General features: G+C 44.7%; 1 protein-coding gene across 1 annotated transcript in view; it reads right to left on the minus strand.

Annotated features, from left to right (window-relative positions):
• The window catches only part of SLC44A1 (solute carrier family 44 member 1), a 104,466-nt gene extending 100,009 nt beyond the window's left edge, over window positions 1-4,457 (minus strand). The window contains exon 1 of the mRNA XM_018565474.1: window positions 3,875-4,457. Coding sequence (XP_018420976.1) covers window positions 3,875-3,898 — 24 coding nt within the window. The 5' untranslated portion in view covers window positions 3,899-4,457. The remainder of the gene's footprint in view (window positions 1-3,874) is intronic.
• Between the last annotated feature and the right edge of the window lie 23,146 nt (window positions 4,458-27,603).

Genomic DNA, 27,603 nt, shown 5'->3' on the forward strand with positions numbered 1-27,603 from the left:
CCTGACATAGGGGCTTGTTAGCCCCTATGTGATAGCAATAAAGTTAAGTGATAAAAAAGTAAAAAAAAAAAAATAATAAAATAAATACAAATTTAAAATAATTAAAACCAACCCTGCCGCCCTCGCCATCTGCTTGCTAATAAACGCCCGTGCAGGGCATTGTGTGTGTGCGCGAGTGCTGACCCCATTCCAGTGTGCCATGTAGTGGTAGCCGAGCAGCACTCTCTAATACGCATGATGTGCATCAAAGGTGATTTTGGAAAATGGAATTACCGGCTCAAATCTGGTCCCCTTTCCCCCCCTACCCCACTATACTTACCTTTTGGGTATGGTCCTTTCCCTCCGCCGGTATACTATCCATACCGACATGGATTTTGCATTTCCTGGCAAATTGCGAGCACTCGTTGGTCAGTGAGGTCCCTGACCAATGAGAAGCACTTCTTAGCATGGTTAACTACAGTTTTGGTTGGTCGTTGTTTTGTGTGGATTCTATGAATAAGCAGTTTGGTGGAACAAGTTAGATCTGGAGGAACCTGTGTGTTTGTTTACAGCATGTTTTGACTTCGGGAATAAACAGTATCCAGCTTTTTGATACCAGTCGTTTGTGCGCAAATGGTATCAAGCTACAGTGTGCCGTTTTTTTGCCTGCACCGACAAGAGGGATGGGGGTTGTGTGACCACAGGACAAAGGAATATGAGCGGTGGCTGCTTTGTGAAATTTTTTTTATGACAAGAGGATTGTCATGAGAAACAAGCAGCTTGGGTCCCCGCTTTAGTCCTTGAACAAGTAGTTTTTAAAAAAAATGTCTACACCCCTGAATTCAAGTTTGACATCCTACATCCACTTTGAGATAATGTCTACTTTATGTGTTACATGTTTTCATTTACATTGCAGAACTTGAAAAAAAAATATTTACAAATTGCTGTTTACTTTTTAAAGTGCTGTATACTTGCTTAAACATCCTACTTAGCTTCCCTATGTAATGTTAAGAAAGAAGGGGGGGGGGATGTAGAGTTATTGTTTACCATGATTACCTTGTCTGTACTGTGCTGGCAGATCTTAGTTTTTACACTCTATTTCAACACGGTCTGTCCTAACAAAAGGGTTAAAGGCCAGGAAGGTTCTTCGTTGTATGCTAATGCAGTGAAACCAAGTATGTCCCTCTTGGTCCCTCAGAAATTGTTCACAATAGTCCATGCATAATTCTGCTCCAAAAAATGTTTTAAAATATTTTGGGGTATGCTGTGTGAATGGAAAGGCAGAACAAACATGCAGTGCTGGTTTCTCATTATTGACTGCAAATGCACTTTAAAAACTGTATTTCTTAAATATCGAAGCCTTCCCTCTACATTTGTTTCCATAGCTCTAATTTGGCTGAGGTTCCCTAAAAGTGCATCTTCCACAGAGATGAAGAGTACCCCAAGCAAAACATACTAAGGCCCTAATTCATCAATCCACAGTATCAGGTACGGCAGGGGTTGACAAATGAACAAGAATAAAGAACCAGCAGGATTTTTTTAAGGAGTCAGCTCCACTGATAACAACAAGCTATATGTCATTTTAAGGAGCATTGGCTACCTGGCTCCTGGGATTTGTCCAGCCCTGAGGTAAGGTATGCAAAATAAAGATTAAAAGATAGATGTACTTTAGGCATGCTATACCAGGTACTTGTAGGTGCCTAAGTACAAAGCTTGATAAATTATGGCCTTACATGTGACATAGAAATGGGTCCCAACTGTTGGATCAGATGGATAAACATTCCAAAAACACACAAAAAATTAATTACTTGATAATTTTCTCTTAGATAGAGAAAGGGAAAAGACCACTACACTGCACTTGGATTAAACACAGCACCTTATGACAGTGCCCAGAGTGCACTGCAAGGACAGACGTCACAATTATCAATTAAATCTACCAATCTAAAGTTGGATACATAAGCATCTATTTTTGCTTGTGTATCCAAAAAAAATAAAAAATAGAACAGATTCATTTATCAACGCTTACGAGCATTGATGTACGAATCCACTGCTGTTTGCATTGTATTCTGACAGCGGCTGCTGTCAGGATACTCAAATGGAGCTAGCAACTGATTGGCTGCTAACTCCATTTGGCTAAACATTTTCCAACCTGCTCTTTCGATCAGCTGATTAAGGGATGCCAGACAGAAGGGTGCTGCCGACGGCACCCACTGTGCAAATTTTGGCCGTTTCATCAGGAACTGGACAAAATTCATACCCTCCATTAAGTAGATGACATTCATCTGACTGGCATTTATCTGACTGGAAATGTTAAGATCAGGCAAAAATCTTGATGTGCGTCTTTATGTCTTTTAGCAGTGACACATACCCAAGTCAACCAATCCTAAGAGAAATGGAGATCTTTCCTGTCCTGTTTGACTGCCTTCAATATCATAGAAAGCAATTTTATGAAAGCAATTTTGGATGTTAATGTATTTGAATTGAAATGAATGCTATGCTTATCCCCATGCTAAACTAAAAATAATGACACCAGATTAGCAAAAACCTGGAAAGGTTCTCATAGTGATTGCCATTGTCTGGCAGAGGAAAGACCTATCACTGTGTTCGCAGCCTCCAAATCTCCAATTTAATATGCAGACTATGGTAGGTGTGCGAGTCAAGAACATGAAGGCTTTTGATGGTCACATCCTTTGCTAATGACATCCAGTTTTCTTCCCTGTATGCCAAGCATAACGTCTCCACAGTGAGAACACCTTACTTCAAGTTTCTGCTTATAGTGCTCACAATCATCTAAATTTAATAACCCAATATTCTAATGGATAAAGTTTTCCAATATATATATATATATATATAATTTCTTGGAAAATCTATAGCCAATAGATTCTTATAAACCCTGATGTTTATATAATAGATACGACTACTTGACTCGGTCTCATTAGCAGCAAACTGACCCATAAAGTGCCCACAGACATCAGATACAAGTCTTCCAATCTGGTTATTGTTAGCCACATTGAATGGCAATCCAATGTCAATAGGGAACCTGTAGATGCCATTGGATATGGCTTACCTTGGCGCTCATACTAATGTTAAAATCCTGTTTGATCACTATTGTTTGCACCCAAAACACTGGCAAAAAGTGCTTGCTGAGCACCTCCCTCTCTGTAAACCTCTACACAAACCCAAGGCAAGTGTTCATGTTTAGGGAAGCACTGCTTGGACGGACATATCTTGCCTACATGTCTGCCCGCCATCTACTGTCTAAGGCCAGCTTCTCACACTAAACATGCTTTACCTATTTCAAGGTGCTTCAAGTATCAGTCTGACATGCAAGTTCGCTCTTGCTCAGGCACTCCAAATAAAGTCAAATTTCATTTCTAGAAATCGGAAACCCCAAAATCTGTGGCATACCATATGCGTGCCAAAACTATATACAGTACTATACCACAAGGCTGTCATTTGCTATAACAACAGTCGTAGAAGTGCAGCACCTGAGAAGTCTGTTCTGTGACATGCCGAATCATGTGTGCACCTAGATCATGCTAAAAAAATGTGTGTAAAGCGCTGTGCAAACTGTTGGTGCCATATAAATCCTGTATAATAATTCAATTGTCATCAAACTTACCTGTCACTGACTATTGGCTCAATTCACAAACCTAACACACCAGGATAAGGATGTTTATTTACCAAGCATTCAAAAAATCTTTATCCCTGAGGTCAAGCTTGGCGAACTGAGCCACAACACACAGACGGGGGGTCTGTATAAAGAAAGGCACTCCTCAAATGCATTCTTTTCCTATAGCGCCAACATCTTCCGCAGAGCCGTACAAAGTGAGGGCACACAAGGGCTGTAGCGTTGTAAAAAAAAAAAAAGAGTATGAACTGGGTGGTTTCTTACCTGTGTGCTCCCACAGCATCCCATTGTGCAGTGATGGTCGCCCGCCCGCAGGTTCCAAGCAGTTTCCTTCTTTCCTGGGGGGGATGATGATGGTGATACAAGGAGGGGATGGCAGGGAAGTAACAGTGGGAGCTGACACACAGCAAATACTGGAAAAACAGGAAATAGCAGGGTATAAAAAGTGAAAGAGAAAAAAAACAAAAAGAAAGCAATTTGAAAGGCGGGTCAGGGAGCCGCAGCTCTCACATTGACAGAGAACTGCAGTGCATGCAGGCGGCCAGCTCTATGAATTCCCTTCTTATTTCTATGGGGAAGACGAGTCCCATCTGCTCCGCCTGTCATAGGCTGGCATGGTGCTGCCAGCCATGGCTTTGTACGAAGGGAGGGTTAGGAGACACTGGAAGGCTGCTGCGCTGCTTCTCTTGTAGTTGCTGTTTCCAGCCGGCTGGTCTTGTCTATGGGGACTACAAACAAAGAAGGTGGGGCGAGCGCCGGAGGGCCAGCACTGCATAGATAGACAGCTTTCACGTCTGTGTCCCACTCAAAACGGCACTGACTGCTTCCGGCTCGAGGGAGGTGACAGCAGACAAATCCTTCCCAGCAACAGAAAGGCTGCCCGCACCGGCTTCCACTCTTTCATTGGGTGGAACAGTAAACAAGGCTCGTTTTTTAACAATGTACACTATTTTACAGATAATCGACAGGAAACCACATGCTGACAGGTTACACCTGAGTGATGGCTGATCTACCAGTCCTTAAAGTGATAGTAAAGTCACAAGGGTTTTAAGCTATTTCATATGCTGTTTAAATCAGTTACAATGGATGCTGCTCCTTCATGTTTAAAAGTTTTATCTTCCTGCAGGATAAGCTGGTCCTGACATCCTGTTTTAGGGTAGCTCCTTTCCGTTGTGGGGTCCTATGGAGCCACCCCTGCGCTGAGCTGGGGCTAGGTGCAAACTAGGGATGCACCAATACTAGTATCGGTGCCGATATTGAGTATTTGGGCGAGTACTCGTACTCGACCAAATACTCCTGATGCATATTCTGATACCGGAACTGCCGGCATCAGGACGCTGGGGGGCGAGTCATTACACGCTGCCTTCCTTCCTTCCTCGTCACCAGGGAGCATGGAGCTGGCTTCCTGGCCAATCAGGAAGGCAGGCGGCGTGCAATGACTCTCCCCCCAGGTTCCTAATTGGTCAGAAAGTTGGGCAATCAAAAAGCGGGCGGCGAGTCATTATCCGCTTTCTCATTATCTGGTGACGAGGGAGCATGAAGCCGGTTTCCTGGCTAATCAGGAAGCTGTGCAGAGAGTCATTAAACACTGCACGGCTTCCTTATTGGGACTTTCGGTATCGGCGAGTACCAGAAAAATAATATTGGTACTAGATAAACGAAAAATTGGTATGGGTGCATCCCTAGTGTAAGCCAAGTTCCCCACAGTGTTCGCACAAGCCTGCCTAAAGGAGAAGTACTGAGAGAGTAAAATGTACTCTTCCCAATACTTAGAACCGGCACGTGACACTGCAGGTGTCACAGGCCAGCTCTATAGATCGAGAGCTGAGCATGGATCAGTCAACTCATAGTCTTCTCCCTTCAGGGAGCAGTAACTGTCAGTCACTTGTCCCTGCAGGGATTCTCCCCTCCCCTCTCTGTTCCTCCAGCTCTCATTGGAGGGACAGACAGGGGATGGGGCAGGCACAGCTGGCTCTGGCGAGGCTGAGTCAGCTATCAATCAGGCAGTGAGGGGACCCTAACAATATTGTCGGGATCTTTTCCAGCTGCAGAGCAGCTCTGTGTTGTCAGCAAATAGCAGGCAGTAGCCGGCTAGATTCTGATTTGGGGTCACAGATTTGGCTTTAGTTTTCTTTTAAAACTGTGACCAACAACGTCCCATACTGGCCCAATTAGTTGCGGCAGGCACATTCCCCACCCGTGGCTATGCACCGCAAAGGGGCGGGAATGCCCCTGCCGGATCTGATTGGAAGGGGGGTGTCGGTCACACTTTTGAGTGGGCTTGGGTGAACTGGGTTTGCACGCCCCAGCTCATCCCTACTAGTAAGCTGTGTGTCTCCACAAACACACGGGGACAGCAGAGCGAGCCATTCCCCTGCTCCCTTCTATTCTCTTCTCCTCCATCTTCCAAACTAGTAGATGGACACTGTAACTATAAGGAAACGTGGCACTCCTGTATCAATTGAAGATCGGTGTGTAAATAAACGCCACTGCAGACACCACTTGTAGCCCCACTGCAAAGGTAGTCTTTTGGTTGCCCTGAAAAGGGCTTAGCTGGAGTTGGGATTTATCTTTTAGCCAAGTCCATCTAACACTATCCTCTCCACAAGGTGACAGTGCTGCTGTCCAAAAGGGGCTCTGTTGCTTCTCCACAGAGTGGAGCCACCCTAACACAGGAAGTGTTACTGGCCGGATCTCCAGGTGAAAATAAAGGCAAAAAAGCCTAAAAAAAAGAAAATGAATGCAGCCAGCTGCAATATAATACATTTTTATTTTGTGGTTCAGATACGCTTAAGCCCTCGTTACATAGTTACATAGTATTTGAGGTTGAATAAAGACATTAGTCCATCAAGTCCAAACGAATGCTCGTTCACACCTGAACGTTTTGTAGCGCGTTCTACGCTCGACGAACGCTCTACAAAACGCACAAAAATATAAATCCCATTGTATTGGTAGCCGTGACGTCACGTCTCGCTCCGCCCATCTGTTGACATGCGGGCTGAATGTCATTTTGCGGCGAGTTTTCGTCGGGTTACATACAAGAGCTCCTTGGCATAGGGCCAAGGAGGGCCTACCCAGAGTGGTTGAAAAGACTTTCAAAGTCGTTTTTCTTGGTTATCTGCTTGTGATTTCTAGGACCAGTTTAGGTACTGGTATACTATGACAGGAGTACATGAAGAATAACTTGTCACCTCTTCCTCTGTGGTCAGTGGGACAGGAAATTACCAGCATCTTACTAACAGAGTCAGAGACAGCAGTAGAAGCATTTATACTTGGAAGCAGTGGCGTCACAAGGGGGGTGCGGCCCACACCCGGGTGCCACTATTGGAGGGGTGACACCAAAATGACTGACAGTCATTTTGGTGTCACGCCCTATGGAGAGTCCAACAGTGTCAGGAGAGAGGAGGGGACCCGGCGGCATGCCTCATCCTGCCGGGTTATAGTCCCCCCTTTCTCTGCCGGCATCCATCACCAAGACGTCACGGCGGGGTGTCACCCAGTCTCCGGTCCAGATGTCACCCAGCCTCGGGACGCTCCTGCTTGGAAGCGATTTATTTTGATTTTTGTGCCCTCATAGGGAAGATTTTCCTTTCCTTCCTGTCCCAAGGACCACAGAGGAAGTAAGGGTAAACTTCCACTCTGAAGACATAGCAGTAATAAAAGTGTAACAGATGTTTTAACCCTATCGAAAACCTAGCAAAATTCTGTCTAAATATCTTTTTTATATACATTTGTGTTATTAGCATGAGGTAATTAAAACAGCAGACACAACTGAGTCAGCCAAAACACAATATTACAAAAGTGTTTTATTACTTTAATTTTAAGCAGCTTAATTACAGAGTTGATGTTTGCATATAGTGTCATGGGGGCATTGGTTATGCATGCTATACTGTATAATATTAGGATTGAGCAAATGCGTTTCGAAGGTAGAAGAATCATTGAAATCGATGTTACTATGCAGGACTCCTAGACATCCTTAGCTCACTTGGAACATATATTACAATATCTTGTGCTGTCCTGTCAGTTTTAGATCATGGCATTTCCTTAGATTAGGGGTAGCCAAATCTAAGGAAATGGCCATTTCCTAGACTTCTACGTTCCGATCTAGGTATTAAGTTATTACTAAAACCAGTGATAATTGAATGCAGAGGCAATTCTGATAAAGATTAGATACATTTATATCGTCTTACAGATACCTTTGAGGGCAACCATAATGTTGTTGCGGCCGACAATTAAATTAAGCTTGACACCCCTGATATAGAGGATCATAAAACAGAAAAGGACAATGCTACAAGAGAACAATGTACATTGAGAAAGCTGGATAAAACATTCTAGGCCCTGCCAGGTAACAGCCAAACATCAACACTACTTATCATACTCTTGCTGCAAAGAACACAGAAAATGCTGGGGTGCATATGAAGATTAATAAAAGCATGGAATACAAACATAGTTTTCCTGCTGTATAGATCCAAGCTGCCGAAACACCAGGGGGCTTATTAGGGTTGCCACCCGTACAGGAATGACCCGGACAGTCAGGTTTTGGAATCCTGTGCCCGGGTACACTCCTTTGGCAGACCCGGGCACAGGATTCAAGCCGCAGACTTGCTCACCTGACAGCTGGCTGTGAGTGGCGGCGCCGCGGCGGGCGGCGACTGTGAGCGGCGGCGGACTGTGAGTGGCGGAGGGCGGCCGGCGATGAGGTGTCAGCGGCGGCAGTGGATGAAGTGTCGGCGACGGCCGATCAGCTGTCACCGGCGCGCGATCAGCTATATTGAACAAGCAGCACTTTTGTTCTCAGCACCAGGCTGTGAGTTTTCAAAGCAAGCAGACTTTATAAACACAGCATAAAGGAAACTTTCCCTGAGAGAAAAATGGCGGCTGCCACTACTGATGTGCTAGGTGCCTGGCTCTAATGCTGACCCTCTTGTGTCACTAACCTGCAACGGAGGAGCGAGCGGCCGCCCGATGACAGCCGGGTGAATGTGGCAGAGAGAGGGAGCCAGGTGCTTCATTTAGCGGGTCGTGACGGCGCCCCCCCTCAGTCCTGCGCCCAGGGCAAGTGCCCCCCCGGTTGTTACGCCACTGGCCCTAAGTATTCAATTACCCATCTGACTTTATATTGGCTTTCCTGATATGTATACTTGTTCAAAGTCAGAAAATCTTTAAAAAAAAATCTTCAAAAGTATTGAAGTTAGAGAGTAAGTATGACAGCCTGACAAGGTCAGCCATGACAGCCCTCCATATTTTTCATAAGAAAGGTTATTGCTGTTTGGTTGGAAAGGGGCACTTGTGTTTGGCACCAAGCTCTATGCCATAAGCCTGAATATTTCAGCTGACAATGATACTAATAATATCAAGATCTAAAAATTATTTGAAAGGGCATCTGAATTTTTTTATTAGGAGTGCACCGATATATCGGCTGCCGAAACATATCGGTCGAAAATGGCACTTTTGGCATAATGCGGAAAGTGCCATTTTCTGGCCGATACATCGGTGCATCCCTGCTTTCTTTTCTCCCCGCTGGGCGCTGCTCTGTGTCCCAGCAAGGAGCAGAGGAACTGTCACAGGTGACCGAGCGCTGCGGGAGTAGCGCTGTGAGCGGTTGGCATCTCTCCTCCCACACCGCTCAGCCTCCTATCACAGATCAGCAGAGCGATGTGTGGGCGGAGACAGCCAGCGCTGTGACAGCAGGCTTAGCTCCTCTCGCCCAGCCTCCTGTGACAGTGTGTCAGGAAGGAGAGTGAATACAAAGACTCAGTGATCGCTGAGTGTTTGTACATAATTGAGGACACAGTATGGTTATTATATGGTTATTATAGCCTCAATTATGAATGATTGATTGTGGTTATAGTAAATACACTATGTTCTCATGTTATGAAATGAACAGGAACACTCAATATAGAGGACTTCTGTTTATTTATTTATTTTTTTAATATTCTTTATTTATAAGTACAGGGGTATGATACAGAAGACAGAGATCCATTGGCCCGGAGGCTGCATATATGTACATAACTACAACTAAATCAACCAAACTAGCATAGCCGTTCCCGGGCTGGTGTAGTCTCATCCATCTTACACCTCGGATCTGCCCATCCCTCCACACCACAACCCCTTGAACTTTTTTGTAGATATATTCAGAACACATACACAAAAATGATTGGGGAGTACACACAAGACAGGATAGACACAAGACAGAACATAACACAACAAAGGTGACAAAGTGCTCGGCTCGAGACTCCAGCCAGCGGCCGCCCGCCCGCCCTCTCGCTCCTACACCAGATCCTACGCCCAGTGTCGCATCGTCGCCCCCTGGGTATTGACATTGCCCGAGGGTCATTCTTGACCCAGCTGTGCGCTTTCCGGTGAGTCCCTAAATTGGTACCATCCCGCCCAGGTCGCCACAAACTTGTGTGTGGACCCACGCATCGAGGAAGTCAGATCCTCCATCAATTTGATCTCCTCCATCCGACTCACCCACATCCCCGCTGACGGTGGTCGGGTCTGCCTCCACAGGGCTGGAATACAGGCCCGAGCAGCATTGAGCATGTGAATCAGTAGAGAATGCGGTTAAGCTTTCCGTGAAATTGGGGCCAGGTGAAGGAGGTAAACAGCTGGCGTAAACGGTATTGACATGCCTGTAATCTGCGTCGCCAGATCTGCAATATGGGACCAGAAGGAATCGACCCCGGAACATTCCCAGAAGATATGTAGTAGCGAACCCTCCTCCTCCCCGCACCTCCAGCATGTTGCCGGGACCGAGGCATACATGGCGTGCAACACCTTAGGAACTCTATACCATCTGGTCAGTAGTTTGTAGCCAGCTTCTTGGTATCTATTAGCCACGGAGGATTTTAGTGCAAAGTGAATCATGCGGTCCACTTGTGCCGGGCTAAATTCAATCCCTAGGTCCGAAGCCCATTGTCTTACGAAATAGGGAGGAGGAAGGTCCGGTGGGCTACGGAGGCTGTCCATTTAGAAGGATAACATGTGTCTCACTGGTTCCGCCTGCTCGCACATTGTTTCAAATTCTGTTCACCTCCTCAGCGGGGGGTTCCCCGCCTTCGAGGTGCACAGATAGTGGCGTATCTGCAAGGCGCTCCATGGCGGGTCATGGACTCCCTGTATCTGGGACATAGACATCCACTGCCCTGACTCTTGAAACTGGTATAGCCTCGTATGGGCCGATGCCGCCAGTTCAGTTGCCAGTGGGTTATGCAGACCCGGAGGAAAGTGCAGAGGAAGTCAGATCCTCCATCAATTTGATCTCCTCCATCCGACTCACCCACATCCCCGCTGACGGTGGTCGGGTCTGCCTCCACAGGGCTGGAATACAGGCCCGAGCAGCATTGAGCATGTGAATCAGTAGAGAATGCGGTTAAGCTTTCCGTGAAATTGGGGCCAGGTGAAGGAGGTAAACAGCTGGCGTAAACGGTATTGACATGCCTGTAATCTGCGTCGCCAGATCTGCAATATGGGACCAGAAGGAATCGACCCCGGAACATTCCCAGAAGATATGTAGTAGCGAACCCTCCTCCTCCCCGCACCTCCAGCATGTTGCCGGGACCGAGGCATACATGGCGTGCAACACCTTAGGAACTCTATACCATCTGGTCAGTAGTTTGTAGCCAGCTTCTTGGTATCTATTAGCCACGGAGGATTTTAGTGCAAAGTGAATCATGCGGTCCACTTGTGCCGGGCTAAATTCAATCCCTAGGTCCGAAGCCCATTGTCTTACGAAATAGGGAGGAGGAAGGTCCGGTGGGCTACGGAGGCTGTCCATTAGGAAGGATAACATGTGTCTCACTGGTTCCGCCTGCTCGCACATAGTTTCAAATTCTGTTCGCCTTCTCAGCGGGGGGTTCCCCGCCTTCGAGGTACACAGATAGTGGCGTATCTGCATATCCGTAATGGCGGGTCAAGGATAACATGTGTCTCACTGGTTTCCGCCTGCTCGCACATAGTTTCAAATTCTGTTCGCCTTCTCAGCGGGGGGTTCCCCGCCTTCGAGGTACACAGATAGTGGCGTATCTGCATATCCGTAATGGCGGGTCATGGACTCTCTGTATCTGAGACATAGACATCCACTGCCCTGACTCTTGAAACTGGCATAGCCTCGTATGGGCCGATGCCGCCAGTTCAGTTGCCAGTGGGTTATGCAGACCCGGAGGAAAGTGCGGGTTTCCCGTCAAAGGCACGAGGGGTGATGGCTGGGGGGAGATACCTACCAACGGAAGCACCTTGCTTACTGCCCGCATTGTGGCTCAGACCAGAGGGTTAGACCAGTGGGTCAGTGGCATCTTGGGAAAGATCCAAGCGGCATTCTGTAAGGGTATCTCACAGTCCCGCTGTTCTAGGGTCACCCATAGCTTATGACGGGAGTTGCAGCACCAGTCAACGACCACGGAAAGGTGCGCCGATTTGTAGTACATCACCGGGTCGGGAAAGCCAAGGCCACCCGCTCCCCTTGATCTGGACAAGAGCTGATGTCTTAGGCGGGCCCGTTTGTTCATCCATAGAAAGGCGAGGAAACGGGAACGCAGCTGGCGCAGAAACGCGTTCGGGACTACAATGGGTAGCGTCTGAAGGAGATACAATAATCGCGGCATGACCGTCATTTTTAAAATCTTGTTGCATCCTAGCCAGGTAAACGTGGGTCGGTCCCAAGAAGCTAAGTCCGCGAGGACCCGCTTTTGGAGCGGAAGAAAGTTTAGGGCGAACGTCCTACGGATGTCCGCTGGTATGAAAACCCCCAGGTACTTGATGCATGTGTCTGCCCATCTAAAGCGGAATGATTCCTTAAGTGTTATAACCCGGCTATCAGGGAGGGAGACGTTTAGCGCTTCCGATTTGCTCCAATTTAGTTTGAAGTCCATCAGTTGACCGTAAACTTTCATGGCCCGCAGTATATTGGGTAGAGAGACATAAAGCAGCAGATCGCCGGCATAAGCCGCAACTTTGTGTTGTCTGCCACCGCAGTCTAGCCCCCTAATGTCCGGGGAGGCCTGAATGGTCCTAAGGAGTGGTTCCAACGTGAGTAGGAAAATGAGAGGGGAGAGAGGGCAACCCTGGCGAGTGCCATTAGATATGTGAAACGGCTCAGATAAGGTTTCGTTTACCCGCACTACAGCCGCTGGATTTGAGTACAGGGCTCCAATCCACTGCCTCATGCCGACCCCCAGCCCAACATACTCCAGAACCTCTCTAAGGAATGCCCAATTCACCCTGTCAAAGGCCTTCTCCGCATCCAGTGACAGCAGGAGAAGGGGCTGTGACGTGGACTGGGCTATATGGATCACATTGAGGGTTCTGATGGTGTTGTCCCGGGCCTCGCGACCCGGGACAAATCCCACCTGGTCCTGTCCAATGAGGTCCTCCAAGAGGGGGAGCATACGAGAGGCTAATATACGAGTAAACAGCTTGAGGTCGACATTCAGCAACGAAATGGGCCTATAGCTAGCGCACTGAGATGGGTCCTTCCCTTCTTTCGGAATTAGCGTTATCTGAGCCCGAAGGGAATCATTAGGTAACGTATTGCCCTTAAGGATAGAGTTGAAAGCGCCCGTGAAACGGTTACCGAGGAAATCGCGTAAAGTCTTGTAATAGGTGAGGGTAAACCCATCGGGACCGGGGGCTTTACCAGGCTTCATAGCTTTTAGGGCCTCCTCAAACTCCATCACAGAGATGGGATGTTCCAGGGCTTGGCCAGCAGCTGCTGACAGGCGAGGCATGCCTGAGTCTGTCAGGTATGCTCTGATCGCCTTTAACTGTGCTTCGGGGTCAGTCCGGCCTGTGTCACGGTGTAGGTTGTGTAGCTCGGTAAAAAAGGAGTGGAATGGGCGTGCTATGTCTGCTGATCTGGATAGTGTTTGTCCTCCCTGGGGACGAATGCAGGGTATGTAAGTCCTCGAACGCATGTCTCTTAAGGCTGTGGCCAGGAGCTTTCCGGGTTTATTACCGAATTCGTAGAACGTTCGGCGTGTCCTAATCAACTGGGCCTTTACCCTGTCTAACAGCAGATCATTTAGTTCCGCTCGGGTTTTTGTCAGAGAGGCTAATGTCTCCCTATCTAAGGCTGCCTTGTGTCGGAGTTCCAGACTCCTCAACTGTTCATAGAGCTCCTCTATTCTTTTCATACGTTGGCGTTTGCGATGTGACCCCAGCTTTATCAAGTATCCCCTTATTACACACTTATGTGCCTCCCACAGGGTGAGCGGGTTCTGAGTGGGGGAGTCATTGTCCCTAAAGTAGTTGGCTAACTCTGTCTTAAGCGCTGCAAGGTCTGCTACATCTTGTAATAGGGAGTCATTTAACCGCCAGGTAAATGGCGAGCGGATGTTCTCCCCTATATTCACCCCCATGTGAACTGGGGAGTGATCTGAGAGGGAAGAGGTACCAATGGATACCTTGGTGATCAGGGGCAGCGCCGCATGTTGCATTAGGAAAAAGTCTATGCGAGAATAGGATTGGTGGGGTGCCGAGAAGTGGGTATAGTCCCGGCCCGCGCGGGTTCACTGATGCGCCAGGGGTCTACAAGCTAAAGATCGAACATCGATCTCTTGACTCTTTTTCTCTGGGCATGTGTGATCTGCGACAACCCCCTGGTTGAGTCCAGGAGGGGGTCCAACACTAGGTTAAAATCCCCTCCCAGAATCCAGAGTCCCTCTGCGAACAACACTAGCTGGGACCAGAAAGACTCTAGGAAGCGTACCTGTCCAGAGTTAGGGGCATAGAGCGTGACAAGGGTCACCCTGTGTCCCTGCAGGTCTCCCTTTACCATCAACACTCTTCCCACCGGGTCTGCATAAAGATCTATGTATTTCCACATAATGGATTTGGCAAGGACAATGCTCACTCCCCTGGATTTTGAGTCAGGCGAGGGAGCATGATAGGATGTAGGGTAACGATGGTTACCTAATTTGGGTATCTGCTCCCCCTTAAATTGGGTCTCCTGGAGGAACGCGACATGGGTCTTGGACCGCCACATTTCGTTCAGCAGGCTCAACCTTTTTTCTGGGGTATGGAGGCCCCGAACATTAAATGTAGTAACAGTGACAGGCGGCATCACAGATATGCTTGCTTACCTCTCAAGTAAAGCCTTCGGCCGTGTATGGGGTAGGTTTCCGATCTAATTGAGGAGCTGGTCTGAGGCGTCGGTACAGAACTGGCCTGGGATGTAGCCTTCAGAGACTTCACCCGTGTCGTCTACGAGCCGGACACACACAGTCACCCAAAGGGAAACACACTTAGACACAGCGACAGACGATCTGACGTACAAGGGGGGAAGGAAAGAGAAAGACAGAAGACACTGGTCACACGGAAGGTGAGAGCGTGTCTGACCTCCGTGTGAGAAAAGAAGTGGGAAAAGAAAACACACACGATGCAGGCGTTCCTGTGGGTCACCCCCGATCCGGAGAGGAAATGTCTCATAACCTGGGGGGAAAGGTTAAACACAGCAGCAGACAGAGTGAGTCAGAAGCATCATATAACATCTCTGTGTACCACGTGGTTCCCACTGCCCAACTGCAACCACCACTATGACCCACTTAAAGGATTAAGAGTAACATTGTAACCCAAACAATATATCATTATGCTGTCCGCCCCCGAGGAATCTGGTAGCTAAAGAACGCTGCAGAATATGCCCTGCACTGGAAAAGCAATCTGTCCCAGGTGGGGTTTCTGGATGACATGCGTAACACGGAGCCAACAGAGTCAACCTGCAACAGTCCCATCAGAACACCCCACCTCTCGGCATTGTCATGAAACAGTTCCAATGCGACTATAGGCATCACCTATCTTGACCGCGCGGCTGGGCAACATAAGAAATCTCTGGGCCAGGGTTCTTTCGCAGGGTACCCACGGCGTACTCCAATGGTACCTGCTGTCTCAGCTCAACTCTCCGGGTCCCCCGGGCGGCCCTGTGGCATGGAGCGGGTAGGCGACCTCTGGCGTGATCTCTGCCTCCTGGCGGGCCTAGAGGGCCGGGTGTGCATAATGGGAAGACCATCCACGGAAGAGACCTCCAGCCAGTCTGGGAGAGCCAGGTATTCGCACTCCAGGAAGGATCTCAATGCCGGCACCTGGCGTGGGTGAGTGAGCCTGAATACCCGGTCGCCCCTTCCGATTATCATGGAGAATGGGAAGCCCCAACGATAGGTAATCCTTCTTGATTGTAGTAGGTCGGTGAGCGGTTTAAGGAGGCGCCTGCGGTACAGCGTTTGAGGGCATACATCTGGCAGGATCTGGACATCTGCCCCATCAAAGTCAACTGAGCCCTGCCTCCACGCTCTGTGCAGGATCTCCTCCTTGATGTTGAAGAAATGCACTCGACAGAGGACGTCTCTGGGCCTATTTGGGTCAGCCCCTCTCGGACCAAAGGTCCTGTGCACCCTGTCAAGTTCAATCTCAGCCGTTGGGGGCTTATCTAGGAGGCCATTAAAAATGGCGGCAACTGCTGCCCTGAGATCTGCCCCACCAGTGGCCTCTGGAATCCGCCGTAACCGCAGGTTATTGCGGCGGTTACGATTTTCAGAGTCCTCCAGCCAGAGGTGGACTTGAGTGATTTGGGCCCTCTGCTGAGCGAGGGATGCTTCCAGGAGGGAGACCCGGGAATCCATAGCATGATGTGCCTCCTCTAGGGCCTCTATGCGGGTGGCGTGCTGTGTAACCCCGGCTCTGAAATTTCGGTTTCGGCCTACCATTTTTTTTATTTCGGTTTTGAAATTTTCATTTCGGTGCACCTCTAGGATAGGTTCACTTTAGAATGAATGTTTTCCCATCTACCCCTCACCCAGAATGTTTTCCCATCTACCCCTCACCCAGATGCCTTCTTATAGCCTTGGTGATAGTGGAGTTTAGCTTTAAAATGTAGTTCCACTGTTGCAGTCACATTTGAGAAAATCCCTCTATATGTTTTTTTTTCCCATTCACACATCATACCTAGAAATATTTCTTGTGACACCATGTATCAGGACAGATTGATAAAGTAGATCTCTGTGTGCTGTTGACCTTTTCTGTCTATGTGGCACCATCCACTGGTCATTTCAGCACCAACTGAAGCTATATGCAGTGATATGTCAGTCTGGAATGCAATGTTTAATTTCTAACCTTAAGATAATACATTGGACTGCAAGCAAGTGGGGACAGACACAGTTTCCCCTCATTAACATACAATGCAGAACACAAGCCCGAAGATCTTTATCCCTTTGTTAGAACAGACAGTCATTCACATTTAGTTTACAACTGATAATAAGATCTGCCAGCACAGTGCAGACAGGGTTAATAATGGTAAACATTAACTCCCCAAGCCTCTCCTTAACATTACATAGGCAGGATTTTTAAAGTAATCACAGTGGGTCACCAGTACACACAAAGTACAGTTTCAATATTTTGTTGATATGTTTATTGAAGAATGTCATGTCATGTCATCAGAAGCTAACATTTCGGGACCTCGCAGGGATCCTTCATCAGAGCGACATAGTGATAGATAGGATTTTTAAGCAAGCAAAATGCACCTAAAAGGTAAAAAGCAATTTTTAAAATATTTTTTATGTGTTTTGTTTTAAATTGCATAGGAAGCAGTCCCATGCTGGACAGTGTTATCCCACTGGCCATGAATATGTAAGTCTGAGGTTGCCAGCCTTCAGCACTCTTGCATCTTCAAACATATTTCCTTTGTAAAAAACAATGCCATCAGTATACCAAAATAAACCCAAATACGCAACAAACAATCACATGTTAATAGCTTTCCTTTAGTATCACAAAAATTAGAATCACAGCTGGATGAGCGTAATTAGGAACTAGTCTAAAATAAATAAAATGATTAGCAGTCAGCTTGTCCTATCCAGCAGTTTTCAAAGTGTTTTAGTCTGTTCTGTGTGACTGAATTCAGTATACAGGATTATTTCTTCTCAGCTGGTCTTGCAACTATATGGACTTCTGACCAGAATAGCAAATATCTTACCAAAAGTATAGTAGTGGTTAGGGGTACGTGATTTGCTGGTGCTGGCTGAGGCATAGGCGACAGCAGTGGTGAAGGGGACTCATCCACCAGAAGATAGAGCACCCTCTGCTAACTGAAGCCTGCCACAAGATGGGTACATAGTGCAGTCTGATAATGATAATTCATTTTGATTTCACATTGTAAAGCACAGTGCAAATTGTTGGCACTATATATACACGGTAAATCCTTTAATATTATAATAGATCAACTGTCCAAACATCTAGCTAGCCAGCAACTTTCACTAAAGGGTCAACTTATATCTGTGAACGTTTGTTTTGCACGAATAATTGCAAAAATGAATGTTCTTAATATGTAATATTATCAGGTCAAAATATATTTGATGTACGTTGTAATACTGTATTATGGCTAGTAGAGGCATTTATTTCCTATACTGCTCAGCTCCATCTACTGGCCATAATGCAGTATTTTTATGGCACGCTGTCAGCAACATCACCTCCTTCTGAAAATTAATGGCATTTTAATTTTCCATATCTACCATATCCTCTACTTTTCCCTTCGCTTTTTCCTCTATATTTTTATGTGCTTTTTTCTGGTCAGTGTCTCCATTCTACTGGTCCCTGACAACAGCGGTTAGTGCACGCAGAAGTAAATTAAGAAACTGGCACTGTACGTGCTCCTTCCCTAATTTACAGGGTTTTTTTTAAAATCTCTGAGTCATTAACAGATCCTCTAACTGACCCTGCCTAACGCCTACTATCCTGCTGTCTCACTAGTGATTACACCATCTTCATTAGTGAAAAATGAGACAAAATACGTGACAGCTTGTGATAAATTTCACAAGTAAACACTGTGGTTGTCATCAATAACAAGATTTATCATAGCAGTGAGTGAGAAGTGACACGTTGTACTGACTCTACAAATTATTAAGTGTGATAGAACCTTTATGTGAGCATGATCCCTGAATGATCACCTTGGAGCCTACTGAACATCAACATGAAAAGGGATCAAACTGCTAGAAATTGACATAACGTAAACTGGCATACAAATATATTTTCTAATCTATAAACATTATCTAAACTTGTTTAAAAGGATTGTAACAATTACAACACCAATTCCCAAAAAGTTGGGACGCTGTGTAAAATCTACATAAAAACAGAATGCAATAATTTACAAATCTCATAAATCCATATTTTATTTGCAATAGAAAATAGAAAACATATCAAATGTTTAAATTGAAAAATGTACCATTTTGAGAAAAAAATAGGGTATTTTGAGAAACAAATAGGGTAATTTGTAAATTGATGGCAGCAACAGGTCTCAAAAAAGTTGGGACAGGGTCATGCTTATCACAGTGTAGCATCCCCTCTTCTATTAAAAACACTCTGTAAACATCTGGGAACTGAGGAGACCATTTGCTAAAGTTTTGGGAGAGGAATGTTGTCCCATTCTTGCCTGATATAGGATTATAACTGCTCAACAGTTCTGGGTCTTCTTTGTTGTATTTTTCGTTTCAAGATGCTCCAAATATTTTCAATTGGGGAAAGGTCTGGACTGCAGGCAGGCCAGTTAAGCACCCAGACTTTTCTACTATGAAGCCATGCTGTTGTCATAGATGCAGTATGCGGTTTAGCATTGTCCTGCTGAAATATACAAGGCCTTACCTAAAAAAGACATTGTTTGGATGGGACCATATGCTGCTCTAAAACCTGGATATATCTTTCAGCATTGATGGTGCCTTTCCAGATGTGCATGCTGCCCATTCCATATGCACTAATGCACCCTCATACTATCAGAGATTAAGGCTTTTGAAGTGAATGATGATAACAAGCCGGAAGGTCCCTCTCCTCTTTAGTCCAGAGGACACGGCACCCATGGTTGCCAAAAAGAATGTAAAATTTCGATTCGTCTGGCCACAGAACAGTTTTTCACTTTGTGACAGACTATTTTAAATACACTTTGGCACAGAGAAGATGGTGGTGTTTCTGGATCATGTTCAGATATGGCGTCTTTTTTACATGATAAAGCTTGAACTTGTATTTTTGGATGACACGGTGAGCTGTGTTCACAGGCAGTGATTTTTGGAAGTATTCCTGAGCCCATGCAGTGATGTCCATCACAGAATCATGCCTGTTTTTAATGCAGTGCCGTCTGCGGGCCCGAAGATCAAGGCCATCCAATATTTTGCATTTCGGCCTTGTCCCTTGCGCACAGAAATTTCTCCAGATTCTCAGAATCTTTTGATGATACCACGTACTATAGGTGATGATATATTTAAAGTTGAAGAATATTATTCTGAAATTGTTCAACAATTTCTAGACGCAGCTTTTCACAGATTGGTGAACTTCTGCCCATCTTTACTTCTGAGACACTGGGTGTGATTTACTAACCTAAACACACGCATGCACCAGGTGCATGTGATTTTCACACAGCAAAACGTATTTATCAACCAAAAAGTCTATAGAAGCATATTTCCACTAATGCCATATATGGAAAAATCATGCACATGATGCATATATAATGCTGCTTCACCGTTTAGACAAAAATGGTTAGCTCATGCATTTACATTCCTGCATTCATCAATGCAAGCAACACAACATAGAGCTGATTTACACAACATCACCTTGCAATTCATGCAGGGCTTTGCACAACACACCTTCTGGGTGTATACACACTACAAAGGTGTTTAGATTCCACCCATAGATCATGCTGGGAGGCAACACACTACAGAGGTGTATACATGTTCGTGGTGTGTTTATAAGGTTAGTAAATCAACCCCACTGGCTCTCTAAGATTCTCTTTTTATACCCAATCATGTTACTGACCTGTTGCTAATTAACCTACTTACTTCTTCGAGCATCACCATTTTAATGCATTATTATTTTTTAAAATATATATAAGGGATGTGCCGACACTTGTCCAAGTACTCACAGACACGAGTACTGATACATTTTTGTTTGTTGTCATGTGACAGTTTTTCTAAAACAATACAGACTAATGATTTCAGGACAGTGTTGGAGAGCCAGGTCCCAGCTGCAACCGTCGCAACCCTGGTAGTTCTCGTGAAAATGCCAAGTATCAGCACTGGTATCTGGACATTCCATTTTAATATGTTTTCTATTTTTTTCTATTGTGAATAAAATATGGGTTTATGAGATTTGTAAATCATTGCATTGTGTTCCTATATAGATTTTACACATCGTCCCAACTTTTTTGGAATTGGAGTTGTATTATGCGTTTGATCACCAGGTACAACTTTTGTTCATGACTAGGATAGATCTCTGTCTGACTCTGACTCCTACTCTTAAAGAAAGGGGAACTTTGGAGCCCCTAAAAAGCATTGGCTACTCTTGAGGATTTTTAGTGGACTATTTTAATGTAACCAATATATTTTAAACACTAGCTTTTCAGTGAGGCACACCTACTTTTACTTCTGTTTGTATAAGGCTAGCCATACACAATAAGATTTCTGAGTGAGAGAAATCTCTCGATTCTTCCCTGTTGACTATTGTATTCTGACAGCTGCTGCTCCTGATTTAGCAAGAATCAGCTGAAGCTATGTATTGCCAACATAACTGTTATACCTTTGATTTGTCCTTTAAATTGTTTGAACTGCACATGTTTGTCCTGATTATCAGCATATTATATCTGCTATTGTCAGTCATAGATGGCTCCATTGACCTGTCTGAAACCTGGACTCTGATTATTATCTGTTTGTCGGCAGGTGATCTGGCCACCAGCCTGCTGACTCTACCAGTTTCTGCTGTTTTTTGGTGACCAGATATCTGTGGACTTACAGTGTTTTGTTATCTGTCCTACCTTTTAGTCGGCTCTCACCCCAGGTAATGCAGTGGGTCCATTGAACTCTCTGACAAGGGTTCCAAAAGAAGGCCAAGGTTGAGAGCACAACTTGCAGGAGAATAATGTTGTCTATGGAATATTAGAGATCTGTGAATGTGTAGTCTAAAAAGATTGTGGAACATTTCTAAACGATTGTGGAACATTTCAAAATGTTCTAAAGTAAGAAGAACTTTAGAAAGATTGCTTTCAATCTTTTGTACTAAAAATTTTTGGGTCCTGTCCTCCTTGAACTGTACCTTTAGCTAAAACATTTAGTATTGGATAGGTTGGAGAGGAGTTAGAATTTCTAGCATTTTTAATTGCTAAGCCACCATTGGCAAGATTTCCTATCACATCCTATTCAACTTACCACTAGGATAGGAAGTGAGGAAAGATCTCTCAGGGGGACATAATAAGAAAGGCCGACAGAGATTTTATCTGTCCCCTATCTAATATTATATTGCTGCAGTGTTTCTGTTCCTGAGAGATTTTTCTTCACTTTCTGTTCTGGGACAAGAGGTTAGCAGAAATCTTTCTAACAGGGCCACAGACAGCATTAAAAACCTAAATGCAGAAAAAAGCCTATACGCCAACTTAACATCCAGAGTGACTGTTTTATTGAAGTCACGTATCAGTACAAAATTACAGTTTCAAGGGTACGTGAACCCTCTTTATTAAAAGCACAACAAACACAACCAAGTGGTGTGTATACATATATATGTCTTAGGCTAAGGTATTAGCCGCATTTGTGGGAGGAGTCAGCGTCCCTCACGGCCGTCTTAAGAAGGGAAAAAAGGGGGGCTGGGTTGGTCAGATTCGGGGCTGATCCAGCGTTTTCTCATGTTTTACAGTGAGGACCAGCAGACATGTCACATGTCTCAGAGAGTTTAGACGGGGCATCGCTCCCGGCTACGCCGGTCAGAGCTTCTGAGCACGGAAGCGCCCCATCCATGAGGGCGTGGACTATTCCCACCTTCTTTGATCCTCTTCAATACCATCTAGTGGAGTTGCCCCATCCTTATCAAATACACCTTCTATAGTGATAAACAGTACAGGTTTTACATTACCATGGTAGCTTAGATGGTTGCCCAGGAATGCATGAGATCCGTGATTGGACAGTTTCATAAGGTGCTTATAGGGATGCTTAAAACAGTTCTGCTCTGCAGTGCTCTTTATAGTAAGGCAGTAGTACCTTTGAAAATGTTTAGACTCTTTTTCAGAAGGTGATCAGCAATGGCCAGTGCTGGGTCACCTTTACCCAAAAACAAGAGTTCTGTATACTGGCTGCATAATATCAAACTTAAAATCCAATTCCTGCAGAAATGTGTCATAAATCAATGTCAGAACCAAACACAAATGTCTACATTGACTCATATGCATGATCCAGTTAAACTGACAGGGAAACCATGATTTGGAAACAGCTCAGGACACATGGTATGGTTAATGAACCGCTGGTTCCTTGAAAAATGCAACACAATGCATCTGACAATGCATTGGTAATGCGTGTTAATGCAAAACATTTTGAATTGCTTTTCGTGAGGAGTCCATAATATGTTTGTCAACTACATTTTGTGTTGTTCCAAAATTGTTAGAATTTTAGGAAACTACACAGGCAGTCTTAATAAGTCATATAAATACAACAGCATTTTAATGTCATATCTCAGAAATGTTTCTGCTGAATGTATTTCCCAGCTCATCGTGCTGATAGATTCTGATATCTTTTTAAAGCTTACAATAAGAGGTCAATAAAAATCTCCTTTCCACTAGCATGTGCTCAGGAAAGATTAGCAATTTCTCCTTGTTCATCTTTATTGAGGAGAAATTGCAGTACATGGAAAATGTATTTAATTTTCAGACACATTCATTGTCAATATTGATCTAGGACTGCAATGCACTAAATTATATTTCAGTTATAGCTAGTACAAGCAATAACTTAATATCATTGCTGCTGCTTTCCAGCACATACTGTAGGTGGTATGATATGTTTAAGAGACTAACCACTTTCATTGTAATTTCCTGCTGTGAATATTTTTTGTGCTTTATGTTTTGTTAGGAATATTTACAATATTTATGACTGCACATATTTCTTTGAAGGCATATATAAACATCTGTGTGTTGGTTAGTTACCTATAATTCCTCTTACCATATCCCTAATATATACACAATATGGGCGAAAGTTTCTAGAAACGTAGCTATGGCATTAATATAGAGTTGGGGCCCTTTTGTAACTATAACATCCTCTATTCTTCTGAGAAGGTTTTCCACAAGCTTTTGAAGTGTGCCCATTCAGTCAAAAGAGCATTTGTAAGGTCATGTATGAATGTTGGATGAGAAAACTTGGCTCACAATCAGAGTTCCAATTAATCCCAAAGGTGTTTAATAAAGTTGATGTCAGGGCTCTGGACAGAACACTTGAGTTTCTCCACAGAAAACTTGTAAAAGGATGTTTTTACAACATCCTACATACAGAACATTTGATAATGCCTTCAGAGACTTGACAAATGTTGTTTGAAATTCCATTTGATTTTACAGAAGAACTATGGGGTCCAAGCTTTTCTTTACTTTTGGATTCCATGGGCTATAGAAGTAAATTTTGCAATTTAATAATAATAATAATCCAAAATGCACCCTAAACATACAATCGTTACTTTAAGATGGTGGGCGGGGCTAAGCGTCGCAGTGGGGATAGATCCCGACAATACTGTTGGGATCCTCCCAACTGATCGTTCTCACTGTGACGGACGCGTTCCTTGAGAACTGCTGCGCGTCCACGAATACATGGGCATGCACAGCAGCTCTCTTCCTACCTCCACGTCCCCGTCGTCTGTGCCAGCAAATGACAGCGCGTGCATGGAAGGCCGTTTCTCCTCAGTGCCTTCGCCCCTCCTTCCTCTCTCTCTCCGTCTTGAAAATGTGCAGCAGTTGTATGGAAACCTGTTCCCCATAAATCTTAGTTCCCCCTCTCTGCAAGCTCCGGTGTTAGTGAGAAAGAGACAAATGTCTCCTCTCACATTGTGTGCTCTGATCGTTCAGGGGAAACAAGCCAGAGATTTCCTGTACAGTTGGGGGGAGGGGGGGGTGGCGATCGTTCAAAAAAACGGTACAGGGGGGGGGAGGGGGGGGTGGCGATCGTTCAGCTCCCCCCCTCCCCCCACTGTACAGGAAATCTCTGACTTGTCTCACCTGAATGATCAGAGCACACAATGTGAGAGGAGACATTTGTCTCTTTCTCATAGAACACTGGAGCTTACAGAGAGGGGGCAGGGCTATGTAAATACTGAGCAGCTGTAAGGAAGGGGCGGGGTTATGGTAATAGCTGAACGGTCAGGGGGAACTAAGATTTACGGGAAACAGGTTTTCATACAACTGCTGCAAGCATCTGATTACTGAGACAGAGCAGGAGAAGATCGTGAAGAGAGAGGGAAAGAGAAGGAAGACTGAGTCAGCTTGCTGCTTCTCAGTTGAGACTCTGCCTCCTGCTCCCACATGTCAGCGTGCACACTCCAGCCGTACACAGTGTGCTTGACTAAAGAAAGCACGGCCACAGCAGATAGAGTTAGAAACAAAAAGCTGAGGGTGGGGCTGCATTCCCTATTAACGCCCCCTAAGAGGAAAAGGAGCTTCGAGCACGGCTGCAGGTGGCTGTTTTCTGTGACTTGTGATTAATTTATCTGGGTTGCGCTGCGACTTTGGAAAAGAAGAAGAATGCTATTAGAGTAAAGGCAAGAAGTACTTTTATTTGCCCTTAGGTCATAATTCTCCTTTAAGATTCGATTTGGGAAATGGAGTTTCCCAAATGAAAACCAAATTCAATCGTAGAATTTTGTTCGTTTGAGAAAAATTTTCCACCCTGCTCCTTTGATCTTTCTTGTCACTACAGTTGAAAATGATTGTCCATTTGACCCCTTTAACTATTTGAAAATCGATTAAACGTTCCAAAGAATAATTTTTTCGAACAAAATTCTAATGGTGTATTGCCAGCTTTCCTGTCCATATAAATGGAATAGCAGTGTGTGTGTCATTACCAGATCGGTGTCTTGTATTGCAGTGGATTTGGCCTACAAATCTAGACTAAATATGGAAGAGAACAGACTGGCATGCACAACAATACTCGCAGAAGGTGATATATTTAAAGGTTAGGGAGATCAGTTATTGTACCTTGTCAGGGTGTGCAGATGTTAATGTACACAGCAGTGACCTACAGAAAACTTAAATTTCATACTTAGAAAATTATTTAACTGTGGCAGAAAGGGCAATGGTTCTGTGCCTGCTCACAGCTCGACTGCCTGATTCTGTTTCATATACTAAACACATCTCATGACTGCCAACTCGTCTCAGGAGAGACATTTTCCTTACCTATGAAACAGAGGTTAATAAAGACACCAGGGACAAGAGTCACTTGGTATGCACCTCAAGGATACGTAGGCGGCCTTGTGTAACTATTATGCTGGGAGTTCAGAAAACCAATATACAATAAAAACACTGCCTCCCTTAACTGTTCACAAAGTAAACATTACTTATTTAAATTGCTTTTTTCCTTTGTGTGTTAATGTCCCTATTTCATCCCCACTAAAACAGTTTTTTTCCTGGACTGCTACTGCGATTTCTGAAAGCTCTATTAGAACTTTGTCGTGACCTCTGCAACTTATGAATTTTTAATGCAACAATCTTTTCTTTATTTGATAACCAACCCCCAATAAGCTTTTGACAAAACAAAACTGCCTTCTGCGTCTGAAATGTCAAACTGTGATTGTTAATCAAACATTAAAGTAAATCTAAACCCTATGTGAATAACGTCTAGTTTGCTAAAGGACTGTGTATCATAAAGAATGGACATTTTTTTTTTTAAAAGCAATTGCTGCATGCGATTTCTCATAAGGTTCCTGATGAAGAGAACTGTGGACCATGCCTGTGCAGTGTGCATTGACAAAGCCATTGTAGTTTTCATTGGGGCTGTGATAATGCAGGAGAAAAACTGGGAGATAAGGAAAGAGCGTTGTCATCCTATAACAAGAATTGCTTGCACAAGGATCTTCAATGCAGGATCACCTGGTATAATTCTAATTACAATGCAAGTTTAAAAAACATTGAAAATAACTTTTAAATTCCTTTAACATGTTAAACATTATATGAGGCTTCAGTGACTGGATTTACATATAATTTAGCATGTAAGTTGAAAATAATTTCTGTAAATTCTGTCAGTTGATAACATGAAGTAAAACTTGAACTCAGAATTGTTTAGCATTGCTCAAAACACATATTAGTTTTGAGTGGGCACCAGATGGTTGAAAAGTCTGACTTGTAGGTACTAGAGATGTCTAACTCAGGACCATAATAAAAGGTGTTGCTCTCCTGCTGCTGGACTCCCCGAATACTACATGTGTTTATTCTCCATTATAGAGGTTCCATCTGGACACCTGTGACACCATTGTGTGGTTTTTAAATGACTATAGCAGATGGAAAGGTCTGGGAATTATGGTGGCAACATCTCAGCAATAGAAGACCTGAAAATTATAAGGCCCTTTCACACTATCATGGATCCCCTCCTGATCGGAGTGGTACAGATCGGATGTCACCACTGTGAAACTGAAATGACCGGATCCCACGTCAGTCTATGGGGAATCGTATATATAAATGGACTTGTGTCCGTTTGCATCAGAATACTCCCAATCTGACACAGTCAGGTCCACCTGAAAAGGAACACTGTTCTGTTTGTTTTTCTGGACCTGGCCAGAGCCGCGGGCATCTGGATGTAAACAGACACTGGTCCATTTAGATCTGGCTGCCCATAGACATACATTGGTCTTCCGATCAGGTCCGCTTGAAAAACTGAGAGGCGGACCTGATCAGACCAGCAGTCTGAAAGGTGCCTAAGAGGCAGATATCTTTTCTACCCATTGTTTAGTTATGCTTTGATCCCTTATAAAAAATATGATAGATATAATATATATTTCTCACACACACACACAAAGAAAACATCTCTGCTTTATTGCGCAACATTTCATAAAAACGTATGTCAAGCCAAATTTTGTTTATCTTAGTTTTGAATAGAGGCTCAGAACCCTTGTCAGATTTTGACTGCTATAATGTCAAATGCACCCCAAAACTTTGAATATTCTCTCCACTAACAGCTTCATCCCATGCACAGCTATACGATTTTTCTGGAGCTGTCACGTAATTATTGAATAAATAGCTC

Source organism: Nanorana parkeri, unplaced genomic scaffold (assembly GCF_000935625.1).
Source record: "Nanorana parkeri isolate BGI_ZX_2015 unplaced genomic scaffold, ASM93562v1 scaffold850, whole genome shotgun sequence".
In the NCBI taxonomy this organism is placed as follows: Eukaryota; Metazoa; Chordata; class Amphibia; order Anura; family Dicroglossidae; genus Nanorana; species Nanorana parkeri.